The sequence below is a fragment of the Acanthochromis polyacanthus genome, chromosome 7 (assembly GCF_021347895.1).
Source record: "Acanthochromis polyacanthus isolate Apoly-LR-REF ecotype Palm Island chromosome 7, KAUST_Apoly_ChrSc, whole genome shotgun sequence".
Taxonomy (NCBI): domain Eukaryota; kingdom Metazoa; phylum Chordata; class Actinopteri; family Pomacentridae; genus Acanthochromis; species Acanthochromis polyacanthus.
Genome location: NC_067119.1, coordinates 27,236,604 through 27,257,759, shown reverse-complemented (window position 1 = coordinate 27,257,759; position 21,156 = coordinate 27,236,604). Strand labels below are relative to the sequence as shown.

General features: G+C 41.1%; 1 protein-coding gene across 5 annotated transcripts; it reads left to right on the top strand.

The window, feature by feature from the left end:
* Positions 1–763: 763 nt before the first annotated feature.
* Positions 764–20,313, top strand: LOC110947302 (rho-related GTP-binding protein RhoF-like). Of its 5 annotated transcripts, XR_007943242.1 has the most exons (10): positions 774–1,243; positions 1,361–1,498; positions 1,675–1,762; positions 2,065–2,174; positions 3,106–3,240; positions 5,104–5,243; positions 5,481–5,568; positions 5,853–5,962; positions 6,097–6,231; positions 6,343–6,677. XR_007943242.1 is itself a non-coding variant. In XM_051950936.1 (6 exons), exons 2-6 carry the CDS (start codon positions 18,772–18,774, stop codon positions 20,131–20,133), a joined length of 615 nt encoding a protein of 204 aa, XP_051806896.1. In that variant the 5' UTR covers positions 18,422–18,642; positions 18,767–18,771; the 3' UTR covers positions 20,134–20,313. The 5 variants fall into 5 exon arrangements, 1 of the variants encoding a protein (XP_051806896.1); XR_007943243.1 differs by lacking the exon at positions 6,343–6,677 and adding an exon at positions 19,987–20,104 and having other exon boundaries at positions 764–1,243; positions 1,675–2,174; XR_007943244.1 differs by lacking the exon at positions 1,675–1,762 and having other exon boundaries at positions 778–1,243.
* The last annotated feature ends 843 nt before the right edge of the window (positions 20,314–21,156 follow it).

Below are 21,156 nucleotides of genomic sequence, written 5' to 3'. Positions count from 1 at the left end.
CATTTCAGCTAAACATAGCTAAACTAAAAGAATTGGAAATAATAATATAGAAAAAAAAATAAAGTGATAGTATTTAAAATAAACATGGCTTCAAGAGAAACAATCTTAAGTAGACAACAAGCAATACAGTATACATCCAATATCCTCAATAAAAATACAATTATTTAGTTTTGCACATCCATCCCTGTAACAGAAACAAGTTCTGACATACTGATATATTTTAGCATTTTGTGAATGGCCACCATAGAAATGGGCAAACACAACGAGAATGAAAGACAAATTAAAATTAATTTCAATTTAAACAGAACATATCGACTTACCCTACTCCACAAGAACACTGTTGTTCTTGGTTTAATTGTTTTGATTTCACTTTAACTCTGCCAACATTTGATTTGATGTGTTTCTCTCTGAAACATACTGGAGACCTTTTCTGGCTACTTCTTTCTAAAGTATCTGAAGAATCTGTTCAGATATTTGAATAACACTCATTGATTTCACTCAAAACTCCATATTTCTCATTCTAGAAGGGAAAGCTTGACAGGCGTAGCAACAGTAACCAACGGGGTGTGGCTTAGCAAAGTGTCACTTGCAACTGACAAAATGAAACAAAGTTTTCTAATATAGCCAAGCAAATCATTAATATACCAATCATTTTTTATTATATTTGGCCTTTGAAGTCTGATGATGCATTTGTAAGAAGAACCGACCGTTTGTAAACTTACTTGAAGTAAGGGTGCTCCATAACCTTCGCATGTTCCACTCTCTCGCCTCACTCTCATATCACCGCTCTGCAGTGCATGCTTCCCCGTTCTCGCTATGAAGGGGCGGGCCATAAAGCAACTAACCAATCATGGCACGTTTCTTCTAACAAAAATGTCACTTTGACCAATCCCTATCCTTCTGATTTAGAGCTCAGAGCACTTGCTTTGTGTGAGTGACAGGAGGGTGGGCGTGTACTCTGTAAGGCTTCCAGCGCTGCTGTCTCTGGCCTGTCTGCCAAAAAGCCGATCAACTTTTTTTCATTGGCCTGCCAGTCCGTGGCTGGCCTGTCCAGGCAGGCCAATAAGGAGGCAGGCCACTGGGAAAAGTCCCGCCTCTCCCAATTGCCAGTCCGGGCCTGGCTGAAGGGTGTTTACAGTCTGCCTGCGTCAAATGAAAATGTAGCAACTGTAACTGATCTTACACATTTTACATGCATAGTTTTACCAGCTGTCATCAGAAAACACTAAATCATCATATGTGGGTATGATGGGTTTCTTCTTCTACAGTCACAGTTCCTGTCTGGATTATCTCTCTAGAGCGGATGTATACTGCCACAACCAGCGATCTCTGGAATTATCTTCCCTGTTTGCCTTTTCAGAAAACATGACCCAGGAAGGATTACGAGCCAGGAGGGAAAGAACAAGTGAGCAAAAAGAATTCAAAGTTGCTGTTGTTGGAGATGCTGCCTGTGGGAAAACCTCTGATCAAAACTTACACCACAGGAGTCTATCCAGAGGTAAGTAAAACACTTTGTGACTCAGTTACACATGACTGTTGTTTCAGTATTTTGTTATTTCATCTTAAATAGAAGAATCCTGTCTAAAATTCAATTAATGCAAAACCCAAGAAAATAAAATTATTCAAATATACATTAGAAGTTAATAATTAAGACAATACAAATCATATTTTCAGTTTTGTGTGCCAACTGTATTCGATTTTGCTGCTGCCAATACAGTGTTTGAAGGACAACAGTTTCAACTCAACATTTGGGACTGTTCAGGTAAGGTCTCATTCTTTACATACATTTTGGAAGTCACTTCGTTGAACAGGTAAGTCAAGGCTGTGGAGGGTGTGTCCTGTCAGTCCTTGACAGCATGAGAGAAACCCAATCACATGGCTTCTTGTCTTAATCCTAACTTTGTGATGGTTAAAATGACCTGAGATAGTTTTTCTTGTTTTTATTTTAACAAATTGTTTATGATTTTGTTGATTTAATTTCATTTTGATTCATTACAAAGCACAAAACGGTAAAATATAGCAGTGTATAATTTCAACTGCTTATTTTGATTCTGTCAATATCAGGCAGTGACAGCTGTGATCGCTTGCGGCCCCTGTGCTACAGTGATGTCGATGTGGTGCTGATCTGCTACGATGTCATGAGTCCTACAAGCTTTAATAATGTCTTCCATAAGGTATTTATATATTGTCTCTTCAATGCTTGTTTTAATTTCTCAAAATGTCATTATGCATTACAATCATTTTGTGTCAAGGGGGCTGGGTGTGAACCTAAAGGAGGACACACAGAGCAGGCAGAGTCAAATCAAACTATAGTAACAAACTTATTTCACAGATACTAAATACAATAAATATGGCAGGCATGGAAAAGTCTAAAAATAAGCAACGAATGGAAACTAAAGCTAGTGGAGGACAAATAACTAAAGCCAGGCTTGGAAACTAGGAACAGAACTATACTTAAACTAAGGCTGAACTCACAATAGGGAGGGAACGGCAGAAAGCGGCGGCTGCCAGAAGGGAAAGTCAGAGGAGGTGGGGGGAATTCCAGTGGTCCAGGTAGAGGGAGCAGTTCGGAGTCCCGGGTCCTCCAGGGAGGTGGATCCGGACGGGTCGGCGAGTGGCAGAACAGAGCCAATTGTGGGCAGATTCTCCAGCTTACGGCTGGACCAGGCAGGGCTGCGGCAGGATCGCAACAGTGCGGTCAGTGATCTGTAGGCAGAGTAAACAGGCATAAACAGATGGCAAGACACGAGACACAGAAATGTAGGGAGCCTAGGCAAACTAACAGCTAGAGTTGCGTTTACGATCTGGGAGGGAGTGGAATGAAAAAGACGGTCTTTATTGGAGAGACTGATGAGGCAGGTGGCTGATCTGCAGCTGTCTGGGATACCTGCTGATGTAATCAGTGTATTAACTACAGCTGTGGAGGAGTGGTGCTGAACAGAGAGTGACCAGAGGTGAGCGGGAGAGAGAGGGAGGATAGAAAGATGGAGAACTGAGGGAGGTAAAGGGGATCAGGTGGGGGCAGATGCCGAGACTGGGGAGGGGGCCCTGAGATTTTGCAGTTAGTGCTTCTCAAAAATACCACAATATCTGCATGTCTTTCAGTGGTACCCTGAGGTGAAGCACTTCTGTGATGGAGTGCCCATTATTCTTGTTGGGTGCAAAACAGATCTTCGCTCAGACAAAGACGTGGAAGAGGAACTCTGGTCACAGGGCCAGAACCCCATCAACTATACTCAGGTATTCAGTAGAATCATCTCTTTAACTGGCTGGGGACATGTAGCCAAAACCAAACATAAGGTGACACATTTCTGTATTTAACATTTGATTTTTGGGAATAAAACTCTATTCCTACAGGGTGAAGAGGCCGCAAGACAAATCAGTGCAGCAGCATACTTACAGTGCTCTGCCAAATGCAATGAAAATTTGAATAATGTATTCAGAGAAGCAATAAAACAAGCACTAATGGCAAAGAGAGTGGAGGACAGGTGTGTCGTATCGTGATGCAGCTCATGACTTTGACTGACTGCTAGTGTGAGCTGCACTCAAACTCCATGTCCTTGTGTTTCTTGTGAGGTTTCCCATTCGATGTTCTAATTTGAGATGTACTTCATGTAAAATTATACTGTGTACTACTGTCTGTATTTCCTGGCATTTTACACAAATACAAGTTTACAACACGTATCGTAAATCATGACAATTTTTTTTATTCTTAAACTGGAAACAAAAAATTCTTGTCGATTCTCTTCTGGAGTCACTAACAACACACATAAGCAAAATTTACAGGACAGCAACTTTTATGTGGCTTCATTGCAGCAGTGTTTCCTGCATTTTCATGCCAGGAGTTTTCCATGTGATGAAATTTCTGTCAAAGTGAAAAACACACATGAATCTGTTTGTCATGTCACAAAATGATTCACAGGAGTGGCATCATTTGTTGTAAATCCTAAATTAGTGACTTATAAAGCAGAGCAATGAGCCTGTCATACTGATATTGTATGTTTTATATCACTTACAAGTATAGTGGAGGTATGTTGAATGTATACTACTGTGTTTTGTATGTGGAGATTTCCAGACAAGGTTTACAAAAGCAGGAGGAAATGTATTACATTGTTTTACTGCATTTTATAATGTGTAAATGCATCACTTTGCTCACAATATTAATAAATATCTTTGTAAATGTCACTGTTTATTTGTTATAACAGAAAAATCAAATGCCAGAAATGCATCATGGTATCACTGAAGTTACAAAATGTATTCACAAGGTAGAAATCATAAATGATTTTCATTGCTGTATTATTTTGACTCCTAGTGATATCCTTTTAATCATTTGGTTAATACTACAGTACACTATAGTAAATTGATTTATTTACCAATAATCAAGGTGAATAAAGGCCTAATGTTTGGCAATTGAATTAAAGGTAAAGATTATGTCTATTGTGCTGCCACAGCAAATCCTTTTATTATTTGGTGGTTTTGGTGAGAACACTTTCCAGGCCTCTCTGTGTACGTTCACACTTCTGACCACAAGGTAAAAGAAAATAAACAATATGGTTAGCTCTATTTTGCAGCACTCAGTAGTACAGATATGTGCACACTTTGTTTTCCTTAGAAGCCCAGAGGAAGACAAATCCATCCAACAGGATGACCAAACATGCATGCTGCGTGCTGAAACACTGGGTGGCGTCAAAGTATCATATTTTCAAACCCTACACACAGTTTAGATTCAGTCTTGTACCATCGTAGTTATGCAATAGTCCAATCTGGAGTAAACCACGTGATGTTGTGTTACTGAACTTCCTCGTCTCTGAAGTAAAGCAACAACAATAAAGTCAAAGTGTGGACTCTCACCTTTAGCTGAAGGGTGTTTACAGTCTGCCTGCATCAAATGAAAATGTAGCAACTGTAACTGATCTTATACATTTTACATGCTTAGTTTTACTAGCTGTCATCAGAAAACACTAAATCATCATATGTGGGTATGATGGGTTTCTTTTTCTACAGTCACAGTTCCTGTTTCTGTCTGGATTATCTCTCTACAGCGTATGTACACTGCCTGAACCAGCTGTAACTGGAAGCATTCTTCCCTATTTGTCTTTTCAGAAAACATGACCCAGAAAGGATCAGGAGCCAGCAGGGAAAGCACAAGTGAACAAAAAGAATTCAAAGTTGCTATTGTTGGAGAAGGGCTCTGTGGGAGAAACTCACTGATCAAAACTTACACCACAGGAGTCTTTCCAGAGGTAAGTAAGACACTTTGTGACTCTCTGTTACACATGACTATTGTTGTTTCAGTATTTTCTGTTATTTCATCTTAAAAAGATGAATACTGTCTAAAACTCAATTAATGCAAAACTAACAAATATATATATATATATATATATATATATATATATATATATATATATATATATATATATCATCATTCAAATGAACATTATAAGTTAGTAATTCAGACAATACAAATCATATATTTTCAGTATTGGACACCAACTGTATTTGAGTCTACTGTTGCCAATACAGTGTTTGAAGGACAAGAGTTTCAACTAAACATCTTGGACTGTTCAGGTAAGGTCTCATTCTTTACATACATTTTGGAAGTCACCTCATTGAACAGGTAAGTCAAGGCAGTGGAGGGTGTGTCCTGTCAGTCCTGGACAGCATGAGAGAAACCCAACCACGTGGCTTCTTGTCTTAATCCTAACATTGTGATGGTTAAAATGACCTGAAATTGTTTTTATTGTTTTTATTTTTGTTGGTTTAGTGTCGTTTCAATTTACTACAAAGTACAAAATGGTAAAATATTGCAGTGTGTAATTTCAACTGTTTATTTTTGATTCTGTCAATACCAGCCATAAAGGACTATGATCGCTTGCGGCCCTTGAGCTACAGTGATGTCGATGTGGTGCTGATCTGCTACGATGTCATGAGTCCTTCAAGCTTTCATAATGTCTTCCAGAAGGTATTTGTATATTGTCTCTTCAATGTTTGTTATTTAAGTTTCTCAAAATGTGACTGTTCATTGTCACCTATGCATTACAATCATTTTGCAGTTAGTGCTTCTTAAAAACACCACAATATCTGCATGTCTTTCAGTGGTATCCTGAGGTGAAGCACTTCTGTGTTGGGGTGCCCATTATTCTTGTTGGGTGCAAAACAGACCTTCGCTCAGACAAATTCCTGGAAGAGGAGCTCTGGTCATTGGGCCAGAACTACATCAAGTATACTCAGGTATTCAGTAAAATCATCCCTTTTAACTTGGCTGGGGACATGTAGCCAAAACCAAACAAAAACTTATACATTTCTATTTCCTTTTTTGGCAATAAAACTCTATTCTGACAGGGTGAAGAGGCTGGAAGAAAAATAAATGCAGCGGCGTACTTAGAGTGCTCTGCCAGATGCAATGAAAATGTGGAGAATGTATTCAGAGAAGCAACAAAACAAGCACTAATGGCGAAGAGAGTGAAGGACAGAGTCAGAAATCGTGAGAGTGGGTGTGCCTTATTGTGATGCAGCTCATGACTTTGATGTGTGAGCTGCACTCACACTCCATGTCCATGTATTTCCTGATTGGTTTTCCTTTTGATGTCCTAATTTGAGATACACTTCATGTAAGATTATACTGTGTACTACTATCTGTATTTCCTGACATAAAAGTTTGCAAAACATCTCACAAATCATGACAATTTTTTTTTATTCTCAAACTGGCAACAAAAATTCTTGACTGTTTTTCATGAGTCACTAACAACACACATAAGCAAAACTTACAGTATTTACTGAAAATTCACTTTAAAGCTGTGCATAGACAAAAGCATTACAACCTCTCTATATACAGTAACATTTACTTGGTTAAATAAATAAACCACAACAATAAATCAAAGTAACATGCCTTCACTTGCACTGTGTTTTTAAAAAAGGCACATGTGGGGCACTCACTCAGGCAGCACATATAATAAAAAAGGCACATGTGGTATTTCCCATCAGAGTTGTCTCAGCGTGTGCATAGTTTACCTGAATTAACCTACTTTCATTTAATTGATGCTGCAATAATGACAGAGTAAAACAAAGACATAAGCATTCAGTTAATTCAAAGTCACTTGATAAAAATGTCAAATATTGACCAAAAGTTGATATCAAACATGTATATATTCTCAAAAAATGCATGTTCATGTTATGAAAGAGCATTTTAGGGACCAAATTCAGGGATGTAATGCATCATGTTGTAATGATACTATTATGTACCAATGTTACAGTAAAGTCAAAGAAAATGACAAAACCCAAGTAAAATTATTCAGCAATGTGCCACAGGACAATGAACACACAACCCATATCCACACTTTAAAAAATCTGTAACCTAATGTGTGAACATGCTCAAGCTTGTAAACTATGAAAAGTACAAAACATACAAACTTACACACATTTCCAACGTGTTCATGCATTGTAACAGTACAGGTAGCACTTTTTTGGTAAATCAGTAACCATTTTACAGGGTTAACAGTATTTTTTAACTTAAAAAGAGAGAAAGAAAAATAAAGTTCAGTCCACATTCAAACATTGATCTGATGTGCATTCTTTTATTGACAATTTTACAAGACATGTTTGATGATTGATTTACTTTTTACTGTCATTTACTCCTAAACAGCAACTTATTATTCTCTCCTATGGAGTAACTTTATCTCTGAAATCAGTATTTGCCATAGAAAATGGATCATCAAAGTACCCATAAGAGCCCATGTGAAGTAACCTTGAAATTTCAAGCCTAGAATACATTAAGTTATGATGAAGGTATGTTCTTATCCAGCCCTGCGACAGACTGGCGACCTGTCCAGGGTGTCCCCTGCCTTCGCCCGAGTCAGCTGAGATAGGCTCCAGCACCCCCCGCGACCCTAGTGAGGATAAAGCGGTGTATAGAGAATGGATGGATGTTTTTATCCAAGTCACAAAAACATTCACAACGTGTAACTGAAGTCAAAACTAACTCACCATAGCAAAGCTGGACAGCAGAGCCCAAGTGCGGCTGGTGGCTTTGAGTTTGGCTCGACTCAAGTAGAGTTTCCTCCAGGACAGAGCCTGCAGGGAATGCTCATTCTGTCACGGCACAGTGGTGAACCCAAGCTGAGAACACAGACACACGGCAAGGATCAGGTGGAAAAATCAGGATTTATTTAAACACAAATTATATCAAACAGGAAGAACCAAATGGGGATGGAGGAACTAAACTGAGGAGCTAAATAACAACGTAACTAAAGCCAGGAATAAACTAACTAAAACTCACTAAAGGGCTGGGCAGGGGGCGGGCAGGCTCATGGAGGCCAGCAGCCCAAAGGTACTCGCCGCTGCGGAAGTCCTGGGGAAGCAGCCAGGTTGGATCCGATCCTCCTGGAGGGTGTGGCAGGGGAGCCCGAGGCAGGGCAGGGAGAACAGAGCGGAGGAAGGCAGGATCCAAGACACCTTCTCCAGAAGTGAGTACAGGAATTTATGTGCAGGCAAGAATGACCGGGCAGCGCGGTCAGCGGAAACTGCGGACACAGGAGAGTACAGCTTAGGTAAAGCAGGAGAGCTCAAGTAGAACTGTGTGTGAGTCAGACACTAACAGCAGAAGATGAAGCGACTATCTGGCAGGGAGTGGAGTGTGGAGCCATCTTTTATCGTAGGTGATGAGGGACAGGTGTGCTGCACCGCAGCTGCCCGGAGTTCTGCTGATGGAGCTGATGAGGCTGACTGAAGATTGCAGACATCTGCTGCAGAGAGAGAATTCAGGGGGAACAGAGAGAGAAAAAGAACTAAAAGGAGCATAGAAAAGGAAGAATGAAGGAAAGAGGGAGGGGAGGTGAGAAACGGGGGATCAGGTGGGAACAGAGGCAGGGACTAGAGAGAGGGCCCTGACACATTAGATTCATTCCGAAACTTCTCCCCCCGTTATCAAGAATTTCTATTAATTACAGTTTAACAGGCTGCAGCTTCTGTTGTGTAGGACTAGATGTTGATATCCCTTCTTGCATGCATGAGGGTGCTTTCACACCTGTTAGTCCGTTAGAGTGGTTCGTTTGTACCCAAAGTTGTTACAATGTTGCTAATTTCAACTGGTTCGGTTCGCATTCACACCAGTGTTTTCGCAGTTGAACCAACGACGATGAATGTTATATCTCCCCCCAGTCGTTTGGCGGCGCTGTTCAGAAAAATAAGGTGTTTTAGATGACGTAGGCGAACGCTGATTGGCGCAGCATGTGAAGAGGGAAAAATCCCAGAAGAAAACAAAACTGAGACAACTCAGAAGATGAAGCGACTATCTGGCAGGGAGTGGAGTGTGGAGCCATCTTTTATAGTAGGTGATGAGGGACAGGTGTGCTGTACCGCAGCTGCCCGGAGTTCTGCTGATGGAGCTGATGAGGCTGACTGAAGAAAGATTGCAGACATCTGCTGCAGAGAGAGAAGGCAGGGGGGAACAGAGAGAGAAAAAGAACTAAAAGGAGCGTAGAAAAGGAAGAATGAAGGAAAGAGGGAGGGGAGGTGAGAAACGGGGGATCAGGTGGGAACAGAGGCAGGGACTAGAGAGAGGGCCCTGACACATTCAGATTCATTCCGAAACTTCTCCCCCCGTTATCAAGAACTTCTATTAATTACAGTTTAACAGGCTGCAGCTTCTGTTGTGTAGGACTAGATGTTGAGATCCCTTCTTGCATGCATGAGACACCTTAGGGTGCTTTCACACCTGTTAGTCCGTTAGAGTGGTTCGTTTGGACCCAAAAGTTGTTACAATGTTGCTAATTTCAACTGGTTCGGTTCGCATTCACACCAGTGTTTTCGCAGTTGAACCAACTACGACGAATGTTATATCTCCCCCCAGTCGTTTGGCGGCGCTGTTCAGAAAAATAAGGTGTTTTAGATGACGTAGGCGAACGCTGATTGGCGCAGCATGTGAAGAGGGAAAATCCCAGAAGAAAACAACAGGCTGTGTTTATTCCATGGATCGAGGTTTATTCATAAACAATGAACTATGCTCTCCTGTTCATTCTTGTTGCCATATAGTCGTATCATCGCTTTATGCAGCAAGCACAAATAATGCTGTTGTTCCCAGCATGAAGCTCGCATTCGGTACAAGAACATTACACAGTCGTTTTTGGCACGGAGAAGATGCATTGCAAGACGTTATCGTTATCCCAAATTCCCTGTGCAGGTTGCTACGGAAGCTCCCATAGACCAAAAGTCTGCTGCGCCATCAAGCCGGTCTGAATGGAGACAGGTTTTGTGTTCTCACCAGGAGCGAACCGAACTGGAGTTCACATAGAAGCGGACCGAGACCACCTTCAGGAGGTGGTCTCGGTCCGGTTCTTTAGTCTGAACCAAAAAAATCTGGTCTGCTTTCACACCAGCCCAAACGAACCGTACTTGCAGGTGTTGCGGACTCCAGTCTGCTTTAAGCGGACCAAAAGGCGTAGTGGTGAAAGCACCCTTAAGACTCTGTGGGATGGTCCAGTGAGTGAGAGCATCCTGTGGGCTATCAAGCCTCTTTTCAAGCGTACTCCTATCTACCGGAGATGCTGACCACTAGGTCTGGTCACAGGTTGGTGGATTGCGATCCTCAGGTGGGAAGCAGAGCTTTTGGTCCAGGTCCTACCAGCATCCTCCAATCCACAAGCCCCTCTCATACTGTCTAGGACGCTGCGCAACCAAGAGGGTCCGCCCAAGAGGACCCTCACCCTCCCGGACAAATGATGTTTCTTGCCATCGGGTCGACATGGACGAAAGAGTGTTAACACTCATGTGCTGCGTTTCCAGCGCTACTGTCAAACACTTTAGCACCTGGTTGTGCCACCAGGTGTAACGGCCTTGAGTGAGGCTGGTCTTGCAGCCAACTAAAATGTGTTTGAGTGTAGTTGGAGTTGGGCAGAGTGAGCATGTAGGGTCTTCACGGTACCATTGGTTGAGATTCTTGGGTGATGGTCGGACGTCACAGGCCGCCTTGATGGTGAAGCTTGCTCTAAATGTCTCCTTATCCACAGCTCTTGAAGAAGGGCTCAGCAGCGGCTACACTTTCTGAGAGTCCTCAGGAAGAACAACCTGGACAGGACGCTGCTGCTGATATACTGTGTTTCCACCTGGTATGGAAGCTGCGCTGAGCAGAAGGCTTCAGAGGACAGTCAAAGCAGCACAGAGGATGTTGGCTGTCCTCTCACCTCCCTCATGGACATCTACTCCACCTGGTGCCTCAGCAGACCTCAGAATATCATCAAGGACAGTTCACATCCTGGTTCTCACCTTTTTGATCTGTTGCCCTCTGGAAGGCGCTACAGATGCATTAAAGTGAGGACAAACAGACTTAAAAATGGTTTCTTTCTGAGAGCCATCACCACCCTCAACTCTCACATGTCTCATGTGTCACACCCAGCCAGCAATATAATGTGAAACGTGCAATATACACCACTACCTCATTCAATTGCTATTATATTCACATATATGTATATTTGTAAATAGACTGCTAAATATTTCTTAAGATTTCTATGCACTGAAAAGGAGAAACTTTCCATTTCATTGTACACTGTATAATGACAATAAAGCACATTCTACTTTAGGCTACTCAACTCTGCCCCTCTCCCCTCTCTGCTCCCCATTCTCACGGTCAATAACCACACCCACCAATTATAAATCTGATCTGGTTTGCATAGTTGCAGAATGTCACTATTCACCACCCCCCTCTCTCGTGATCCTTCTTTCCCAACGGTTATGTCTTTGTTGCACTGGGTGATTTACGGTATTTAGTATTTATTATTGTGAGTACTGGACTATTTATGATATTTATTACTGTGAGGTCTTTTTTTTGCACTTATCAACTCTGTTGTATTGATGCTCCGAGCGTAATTTCGTTGTCCTTGTGACAATGACAATAAATATTCTGATTCTGATTCTGATTCTATTTCTATTCTCTTGCAAGAGATCTTCTACTTGTTCCCATGCCTGGCAGGAGGAAGCAGACTGCCCTTGCTTCACCAGGGGCTGTTGTACACCTGTTGCACACCTGTCTACTTCCTCCTGCCGTCGTACTTCCTGCAGCAGAGGCTTGTATCTTTGGGATGGAGTGGCCTCTTTCCAGGATGTGGTGCTGGCCCCAAGGCCAACACCACCTCTTCCCTGCTGCACTTGACCTACAATGTCCCTATGTCTGAGTGCTGCCTTTGCCTGCTCTGTTGCCACTGATGGGATCCACTTTGACCCCAGTTGCCAACTTTGTGGCAGCTTGAGTTATGATTGGATTGCTTGAATCATGCAGCATCATCTCCATTCTTACTTTTATGCACTTGTACTCCTCAGATAGGATGGAGATGGGCAGATCTAGAATTCCTTTGCCATAGAGCCCAATACTGCTGAGGCACCTGGGAAGGCCAAGCCATTTCCTTGTGTAGAAGCTAACCAGTCTCTCCAGCTTTTCCACCTCAGACACTGGTACTTCATACAGGGTAAGTGGCCACATGAGGCATGGAAGTCGACCAGACTGCATACACCACAGCTTCAGCCTGCCAGGAAACTGGGTTCCATCAATATTCACTAGGCTGCTGGTTACTTCTTTCCTGAGCTGATCTACTTTCTCTTGGTCTTTGAGGGAGATATCAGACAATTGGCCAATGCGTTTCACAGGCTTCTCCGTGACAGTTGGAATAGTCTCATCCCCAATGTGAAAGGGATGGTCTGATAGTTTCCCCTGGATGAAGGAAATGTTTCTGGACTTGCTTGGCTTGAGCTTCATGTGAGCCAGCTCGATGTTTCTTGCAGCTTACTCAGCAGTCGAACAGTGCAGGCCTTGATTGTGGTGAGTCTTGTGAGGTCATCCACGTACTGTAGGCTCTGATTGACGGCAGCCTCAGTCCAGGTCTTAATCGCTGTCCTCCGACCACCCAACGAGATGCCTGAACAGGGCCGGACTGGGAAAGAAATTCAGGCCGGGAGATTTCCAATCAGTCAGGCCACTTCCGCCACCGCAAGGGTTGTGTCACTTCAGATAATGTACCAAAATTTTGGTTTTTTTCCCTTCCAAAAATATGCCTTTTACAGTTATGTTATAGGAATTACAACACTACTAAACAGACAGTAAGTCTATTAAACACAACCATAACGACAGCTCCATACAGTCCAGTACTTTTCTGTAATCTCTTCACTACCCTCACCAATTTTCCAATGTTTTCCTTTTCCTATTATTTATATAACATGTGGAATTAAAAATATATATATTATTATGTCAGCAAATCATTTAGATGTCAGCTGGTCATAGCTAATAGTATATGCAAACACCAATGTTCATTTTATAACTGAAAATTGTAAGTCAACTGCCTATTCTACCTGAAGAGGGGGTCTCAAACGTTTCAGGCTTCCTGCAACCCACCTGACACCTGTGGAGCTTATTTGGGCCAGACTCACCATATTTTGTGTATTAAAATTAGCATTACATTTCCATCACCATGTAAGAACAAAGGTGTAATAATTATTTGATTCAGTTCTCTACAAATATTGTTTAATGGTCATCAGTATTACACTAAGTATTTATCAGTTTTCAAAAACACTGCAATAATGATCAAATGAAGCAGACAAGGTGGATCAAAATCACACAAACTTTAGTGAGATCAGGCCCCCTGCTGTGATCCAAATAAGTAAGTTCAGCAGGTGGCACATTTCAGCTAAACATAGCTAAACTAAAAGAATTGGAAATAATAATATAGAAAAAAAAATAAAGTGATAGTATTTAAAATAAACATGGCTTCAAGAGAAACAATCTTAAGTAGACAACAAGCAATACAGTATACATCCAATATCCTCAATAAAAATACAATTATTTAGTTTTGCACATCCATCCCTGTAACAGAAACAAGTTCTGACATACTGATATATTTTAGCATTTTGTGAATGGCCACCATAGAAATGGGCAAACACAACGAGAATGAAAGACAAATTAAAATTAATTTCAATTTAAACAGAACATATCGACTTACCCTACTCCACAAGAACACTGTTGTTCTTGGTTTAATTGTTTTGATTTCACTTTAACTCTGCCAACATTTGATTTGATGTGTTTCTCTCTGAAACATACTGGAGACCTTTTCTGGCTACTTCTTTCTAAAGTATCTGAAGAATCTGTTCAGATATTTGAATAACACTCATTGATTTCACTCAAAACTCCATATTTCTCATTCTAGAAGGGAAAGCTTGACAGGCGTAGCAACAGTAACCAACGGGGTGTGGCTTAGCAAAGTGTCACTTGCAACTGACAAAATGAAACAAAGTTTTCTAATATAGCCAAGCAAATCATTAATATACCAATCATTTTTTATTATATTTTGGCCTTTGAAGTCTGATGATGCATTTGTAAGAAGAACCGACCGTTTGTAAACTTACTTGAAGTAAGGGTGCTCCATAACCTTCGCATGTTCCACTCTCTCGCCTCACTCTCATATCACCGCTCTGCAGTGCATGCTTCCCCGTTCTCGCTATGAAGGAGCGGGCCATAAAGCAACTAACCAATCATGGCACGTTTCTTCTAACAAAAATGTCACTTTGACCAATCCCTATCCTTCTGATTTAGAGCTCAGAGCACTTGCTTTGTGTGAGTGACAGGAGGGTGGGCGTGTACTCTGTAAGGCTTCCAGCGCTGCTGTCTCTGGCCTGTCTGCCAAAAGCCGATCAACTTTTTTCATTGGCCTGCCAGTCCGTGGCTGGCCTGTCCAGGCAGGCCAATAAGGAGGCAGGCCACTGGGAAAAGTCCCGCCTCTCCCAATTGCCAGTCCGGGCCTGGCTGAAGGGTGTTTACAGTCTGCCTGCGTCAAATGAAATGTAGCAACTGTAACTGATCTTACACATTTTACATGCATAGTTTTACCAGCTGTCATCAGAAAACACTAAATCATCATATGTGGGTATGATGGGTTTCTTCTTCTACAGTCACAGTTCCTGTCTGGATTATCTCTCTAGAGCGGATGTATACTGCCACAACCAGCGATCTCTGGAATTATCTTCCCTGTTTGCCTTTTCAGAAAACATGACCCAGGAAGGATTAGGAGCCAAGAGGGAAAGAACAAGTGAGCAAAAAGAATTCAAAGTTGCTGTTGTTGGAGATGCTGCCTGTGGGAAAACCTCTTTGATCAAAACTTACACCACAGGAGTCTATCCAGAGGTAAGTAAAACACTTTGTGACTCAGTGACACATGACTGTTGTTGTTTTAGTATTTTGTTATTTCATCTTAAATAGAAGAATCCTGTCTAAAATTCAATTAATGCAAAACCCAAGAAAATAAAATTATTCAAATATACATTAGAAGTTAATAATTAAGACAATACAAATCATATTTTCAGTTTTGTGTGCCAACTGTATTCGATTTTGCTGCTGCCAATACAGTGTTTGAAGGACAACAGTTTCAACTCAACATTTGGGACTGTTCAGGTAAGGTCTCATTCTTTACATACATTTTGGAAGTCACTTCGTTGAACAGGTAAGTCAAGGCTGTGGAGGGTGTGTCCTGTCAGTCCTTGACAGCATGAGAGAAACCCAATCACATGGCTTCTTGTCTTAATCCTAACTTTGTGATGGTTAAAATGACCTGAGATAGTTTTTCTTGTTTTTATTTTAACAAATTGTTTATGATTTTGTTGATTTAATTTCATTTTGATTCATTACAAAGCACAAAACGGTAAAATATAGCAGTGTATAATTTCAACTGCTTATTTTGATTCTGTCAATATCAGGCAGTGACAGCTGTGATCGCTTGCGGCCCCTGTGCTACAGTGATGTCGATGTGGTGCTGATCTGCTACGATGTCATGAGTCCTACAAGCTTTAATAATGTCTTCCATAAGGTATTTATATATTGTCTCTTCAATGCTTGTTTTAATTTCTCAAAATATCATTATGCATTACAATCATTTTGTGTCAAGGGGGCTGGGTGTGAACCTAAAGGAGGACACACAGAGCAGGCAGAGTCAAATCAAACTATAGTAACAAATTTATTTCACAGATACTAAATACAATAAATATGGCAGGCATGGAAAAGTCTAAAAATAAGCAACGAATGGAAACTAAAGCTAGTGGAGGACAAATAACTAAAGCCAGGCTAGGAAACTAGGAACAGAACTATACTTAAACTAAGGCTGAACTCACAATAGGGAGGGAACGGCAGAAAGCGGCCGCTGCCAGAAGGGAAAGTCAGAGGAGGTGGGGGGAATCCCAGTGGTCCAGGTAGAGGGAGCAGTTCGGAGTCCCGGGTCCTCCAGGGAGGTGGATCCGGACGGGTCGGCGAGTGGCAGAACAGAGCCAATTGTGGGCAGATTCTCCAGCTTACGGCTGGACCAGGCAGGGCTGCGGCAGGATCGCAACAGTGCGGTCAGTGATCTGTAGGCAGAGTAAACAGGCATAAACAGATGGCAAGACACGAGACACAGAAATGTAGGGAGCCTAGGCAAACTAACAGCTAGAGTTGCGTTTACGATCTGGGAGGGAGTGGAATGAAAAAGACGGTCTTTATTGGAGAGACTGATGAGGCAGGTGGCTGATCTGCAGCTGTCTGGGATACCTGCTGATGTAATCAGTGTATTAACTACAGCTGTGGAGGAGTGGTGCTGAACAGAGAGTGACCAGAGGTGAGCGGGAGAGAGAGGGAGGATAGAAAGATGGAGAACCGAGGGAGGTAAAGGGGATCAGGTCGGGGCAGATGCCGAGACTGGGGAGGGGGCCCTGAGATTTTGCAGTTAGTGCTTCTCAAAAATACCACAATATCTGCATGTCTTTCAGTGGTACCCTGAGGTGAAGCACTTCTGTGATGGAGTGCCCATTATTCTTGTTGGGTGCAAAACAGATCTTCGCTCAGACAAAGACGTGGAAGAGGAACTCTGGTCACAGGGCCAGAACCCCATCAACTATACTCAGGTATTCAGTAGAATCATCTCTTTAACTGGCTGGGGACATGTAGCCAAAACCAAACATAAGGTGACACATTTCTGTATTTAACATTTGATTTTTGGGAATAAAACTCTATTCCTACAGGGTGAAGAGGCCGCAAGACAAATCAGTGCAGCAGCATACTTACAGTGCTCTGCCAAATGCAATGAAAATTTGAATAATGTATTCAGAGAAGCAATAAAACAAGCACTAATGGCAAAGAGAGTGGAGGACAGGTGTGTCGTATCGTGATGCAGCTCATGACTTTGACTGACTGCTAGTGTGAGCTGCACTCAAACTCCATGTCCTTGTGTTTCTTGTGAGGTTTCCCATTCGATGTTCTAATTTGAGATGTACTTCATGTAAAATTATACTGTGTACTACTGTCTGTATTTCCTGGCATTTTACACAAATACAAGTTTACAACACGTATCGTAAATCATGACAATTTTTTTTTATTCTTAAACTGGAAACAAAAAATTCTTGTCGATTCTCTTCTGGAGTCACTAACAACACACATAAGCAAAATTTACAGGACAGCAACTTTTATGTGGCTTCATTGCAGCAGTGTTTCCTGCATTTTCATGCCAGGAGTTTTCCATGTGATGAAATTTCTGTCAAAGTGAAAAACACACATGAATCTGTTTGTCATATCACAAAATGATTCACAGGAGTGGCATCATCTGTTGTAAATCCTAAATAAGTGACTGATAAAGCAGAGCAATGAGCCTGTCATACTGATATTGTATGTTTTACATCACTTACAAGTATAGTGGAGGTATGTTGAATGTATACTACTGTGTTTTGTATGTGGAGATTTCCAGACAAGGTTTACAAAAGCAGGAGGAAATGTATTACGTTGTTTTACTGCATTTTATAATGTGTAAATGCATCACTTTGCTCACAATATTAATAAATATCTTTGTAAATGTCACTGTTTATTTGTTATAACAGAAAAATCAAATGCCAGAAATGCATCATGGTATCACTGAAGTTACAAAATGTATTCACACAGTAGAAATCATAAATGATTTTCATTGCTGTATTATTTTGACTCCTAGTGATATCCTTTTAATCATTTGGTTAATACTACAGTACACTATAGTAAATTGATTTATTTACCAATAATCAAGGTGAATAAAGGCCTAATGTTTGGCAATTGAATTAAAGGTAAAGATTATGTCTATTGTGCTGCCACAGCAAATCCTTTTATTATTTGGTGGTTTTGGTGAGAACACTTTCCAGGCCTCTCTGTGTACGTTCACACTTCTGACCACAAGGTAAAAGAAAATAAACAATATGGTTAGCTCTATTTTGCAGCACTCAGTAGTACAGATATGTGCACACTTTGTTTTCCTTAGAAGCCCAGAGGAAGACAAATCCATCCAACAGGATGACCAAACATGCATGCTGCGTGCTGAAACACTGGGTGGCGTCAAAGTATCATATTTTCAAACCCGACACACAGTTTAGATTCAGTCTTGTACCATCGCAGTTATGCAATAGTCCAATCTGGAGTAAACCACGTGATGTTGTGTTACTGAACTTCCTCGTCTCTGAAGTAAAGCAACAACAATAAAGTCAAAGTGTGGACTCTCACCTTTAGCTGAAGGGTGTTTACAGTCTGCCTGCATCAAATGAAAATGTAGCAACTGTAACTGATCTTATACATTTTACATGCATAGTTTTACCAGCTGTCATCAGAAAACACTAAATCATCATATGTGGGTATGATGGGTTTCTTTTTCTACAGTCACAGTTCCTGTTTCTGTCTGGATTATCTCTCTACAGCGTATGTACACTGCCTGAACCAGCTGTAACTGGAAGCATTCTTTCCTATTTGTCTTTTCAGAAAACATGACCCAGAAAGGATTAGGAGCCAGCAGGGAAAGCACAAGTGAACAAAAAGAATTCAAAGTTGCTATTGTTGGAGAAGGGCTCTGTGGGAGAAGCTCACTGATCAAAACTTACACCACAGGAGTCTTTCCAGAGGTAAGTAAGACACTTTGTGACTCTCAGTTACACATGACTATTGTTGTTTCAGTATTTTCTGTTATTTCATCTTAAAAAGATGAATACTGTCTAAAACTCAATTAATGCAAAAACTAACATATATATATATATATATATATATATATATATATATATATCATCATTCAAATGAACATTATAAGTTAGTAATTCAGACAATACAAATCATATATTTTCAGTCTTGGACACCAACTGTATTTGAGTCTACTGTTGCCAATACAGTGTTTGAAGGACAAGAGTTTCAACTAAACATCTGGGACTGTTCAGGTAAGATCTTATTCTTTACATACATTTTGGAAGTCACCTCATTGAACAGGTAAGTCAAGGCAGTGGAGGGTGTGTCCTGTCAGTCCTGGACAGCATGAGAGAAACCCAACCACGTGGCTTCTTGTCTTAATCCTAACATTGTGATGGTTAAAATGACCTGAAATTGTTTTTATTGTTTTTATTTTTGTTGGTTTAGTGTCGTTTCAATTTACTACAAAGTACAAAATGGTAAAATATTGCAGTGTGTAATTTCAACTGTTTATTTTTGATTCTGTCAATCCCAGCCATAAAGGACTATGATTACTTGCGGTCCTTGAGCTACAGTGATGTCGATGTGGTGCTGATCTGCTACGATGTCATGAGTCCTTCAAGCTTTCATAATGTCTTCCAGAAGGTATTTGTATATTGTCTCTTCAATGTTTGTTATTTAAGTTTCTCAAAATGTGACTGTTCATTGTCACCTATGCATTACAATCATTTTGCAGTTAGTGCTTCTTAAAAACACCACAATATCTGCATGTCTTTCAGTGGTACCCTGAGGTGAAGCACTTCTGTGTTGGAGTGCCCATTATTCTTGTTGGGTGCAAAACAGACCTTCGCTCAGACAAATTCCTGGAAGAGGAGCTCTGGTCATTGGGCCAGAACTACATCAAGTATACTCAGGTATTCAGTAAAATCATCCCTTTTAACTTGGCTGGGGACATGTAGCCAAAACCAAACAAAAACTTACACATTTCTATTTCCTTTTTTGGCAATAAAACTCTATTCTGACAGGGTGAAGAGGCTGGAAGAAAAATAAATGCAGCGGCGTACTTAGAGTGCTCTGCCAGATGCAATGAAAATGTGGAGAATGTATTCAGAGAAGCAATAAAACAAGCACTAATGGCAAAGAGAGTGAAGGACAGGTGTGTCTTATCGTGATGCAGCTCATGACTTTGACTGACTGCTAGTGTGAGCTGCACTCAAAATCCATGTCCATGTGTTTCCTGATTGGTTTCCTTTTCAATGTCCTAATTTGAAATGCACTTCATGTAACATTATACTATGTACTACTGTCTGTATTTCTTGGCATTTTATACAAATACAGGTCTACAACACGGATTGTAAATCGTGACCTTTTTTTTTCAAATTCGCAACAAAAAAAAATCTTGTTGACAGTTTTTCTTGAGTCACTAACAACACACATAAGCCAAACTTACAGTGTAGTACTTACTGAAAATTCACTTTAAAGCTGTGCATAGATATTGGCCACATTGAGGCATGGAATTAGCCCAGACTGCATACACCACAGCTTCAGCCTGCCAGGAAACTGGGTTCTATCAATATTCACTAGGCCGCTGGTTACTTCCCTCCTTAGCTGGTCAACTTGCTCTTTGTCTTTATGGGAGGTATCAGATCATCGACCAAGGCTTTTCACAGGCTTCTCTGTGACAGTTGGAATAGTCTCATCCCCAATGTGAAAGTGATGGTCTGATAGTTTCCCCTGGATGATGGAAATGCTTCTGGACTTGCTTGACTTGAGCCTCATGCAAGCCAGCTCAATGTTTTCTTGCAGTCAAACCAGGGGCGGAGATAGACCATTTTCAGGGGTGCTTGAGCACCCCTTAATTTTTTTTAAGCACCCCTAGAATTATTGGGCGTTATTTATTTATGTTTATAATAAATGCTGAAATAATTATTAACAGTGTTATTTATTTTACCGTTTCAAACCAAATGTAAAATCTGGCAAAGTTCTCCCTAATTTGACCCCCCCCCCCCCCCTTTTGGATAATGGTTGGATCCACTAAGAGAGCGCAAGTTCCCCTCTACTCTGCCGCTGCGCTGAATGCTGCTCCCACCCCTGTGTGCGTGTGATGGATCGGGCAGAGAGATTGACAGGCTAGCCAACAGAGCCAGCAACTGCAGGTGACTGCAACATTTACTTGGTATTTATACCCTGAAGTG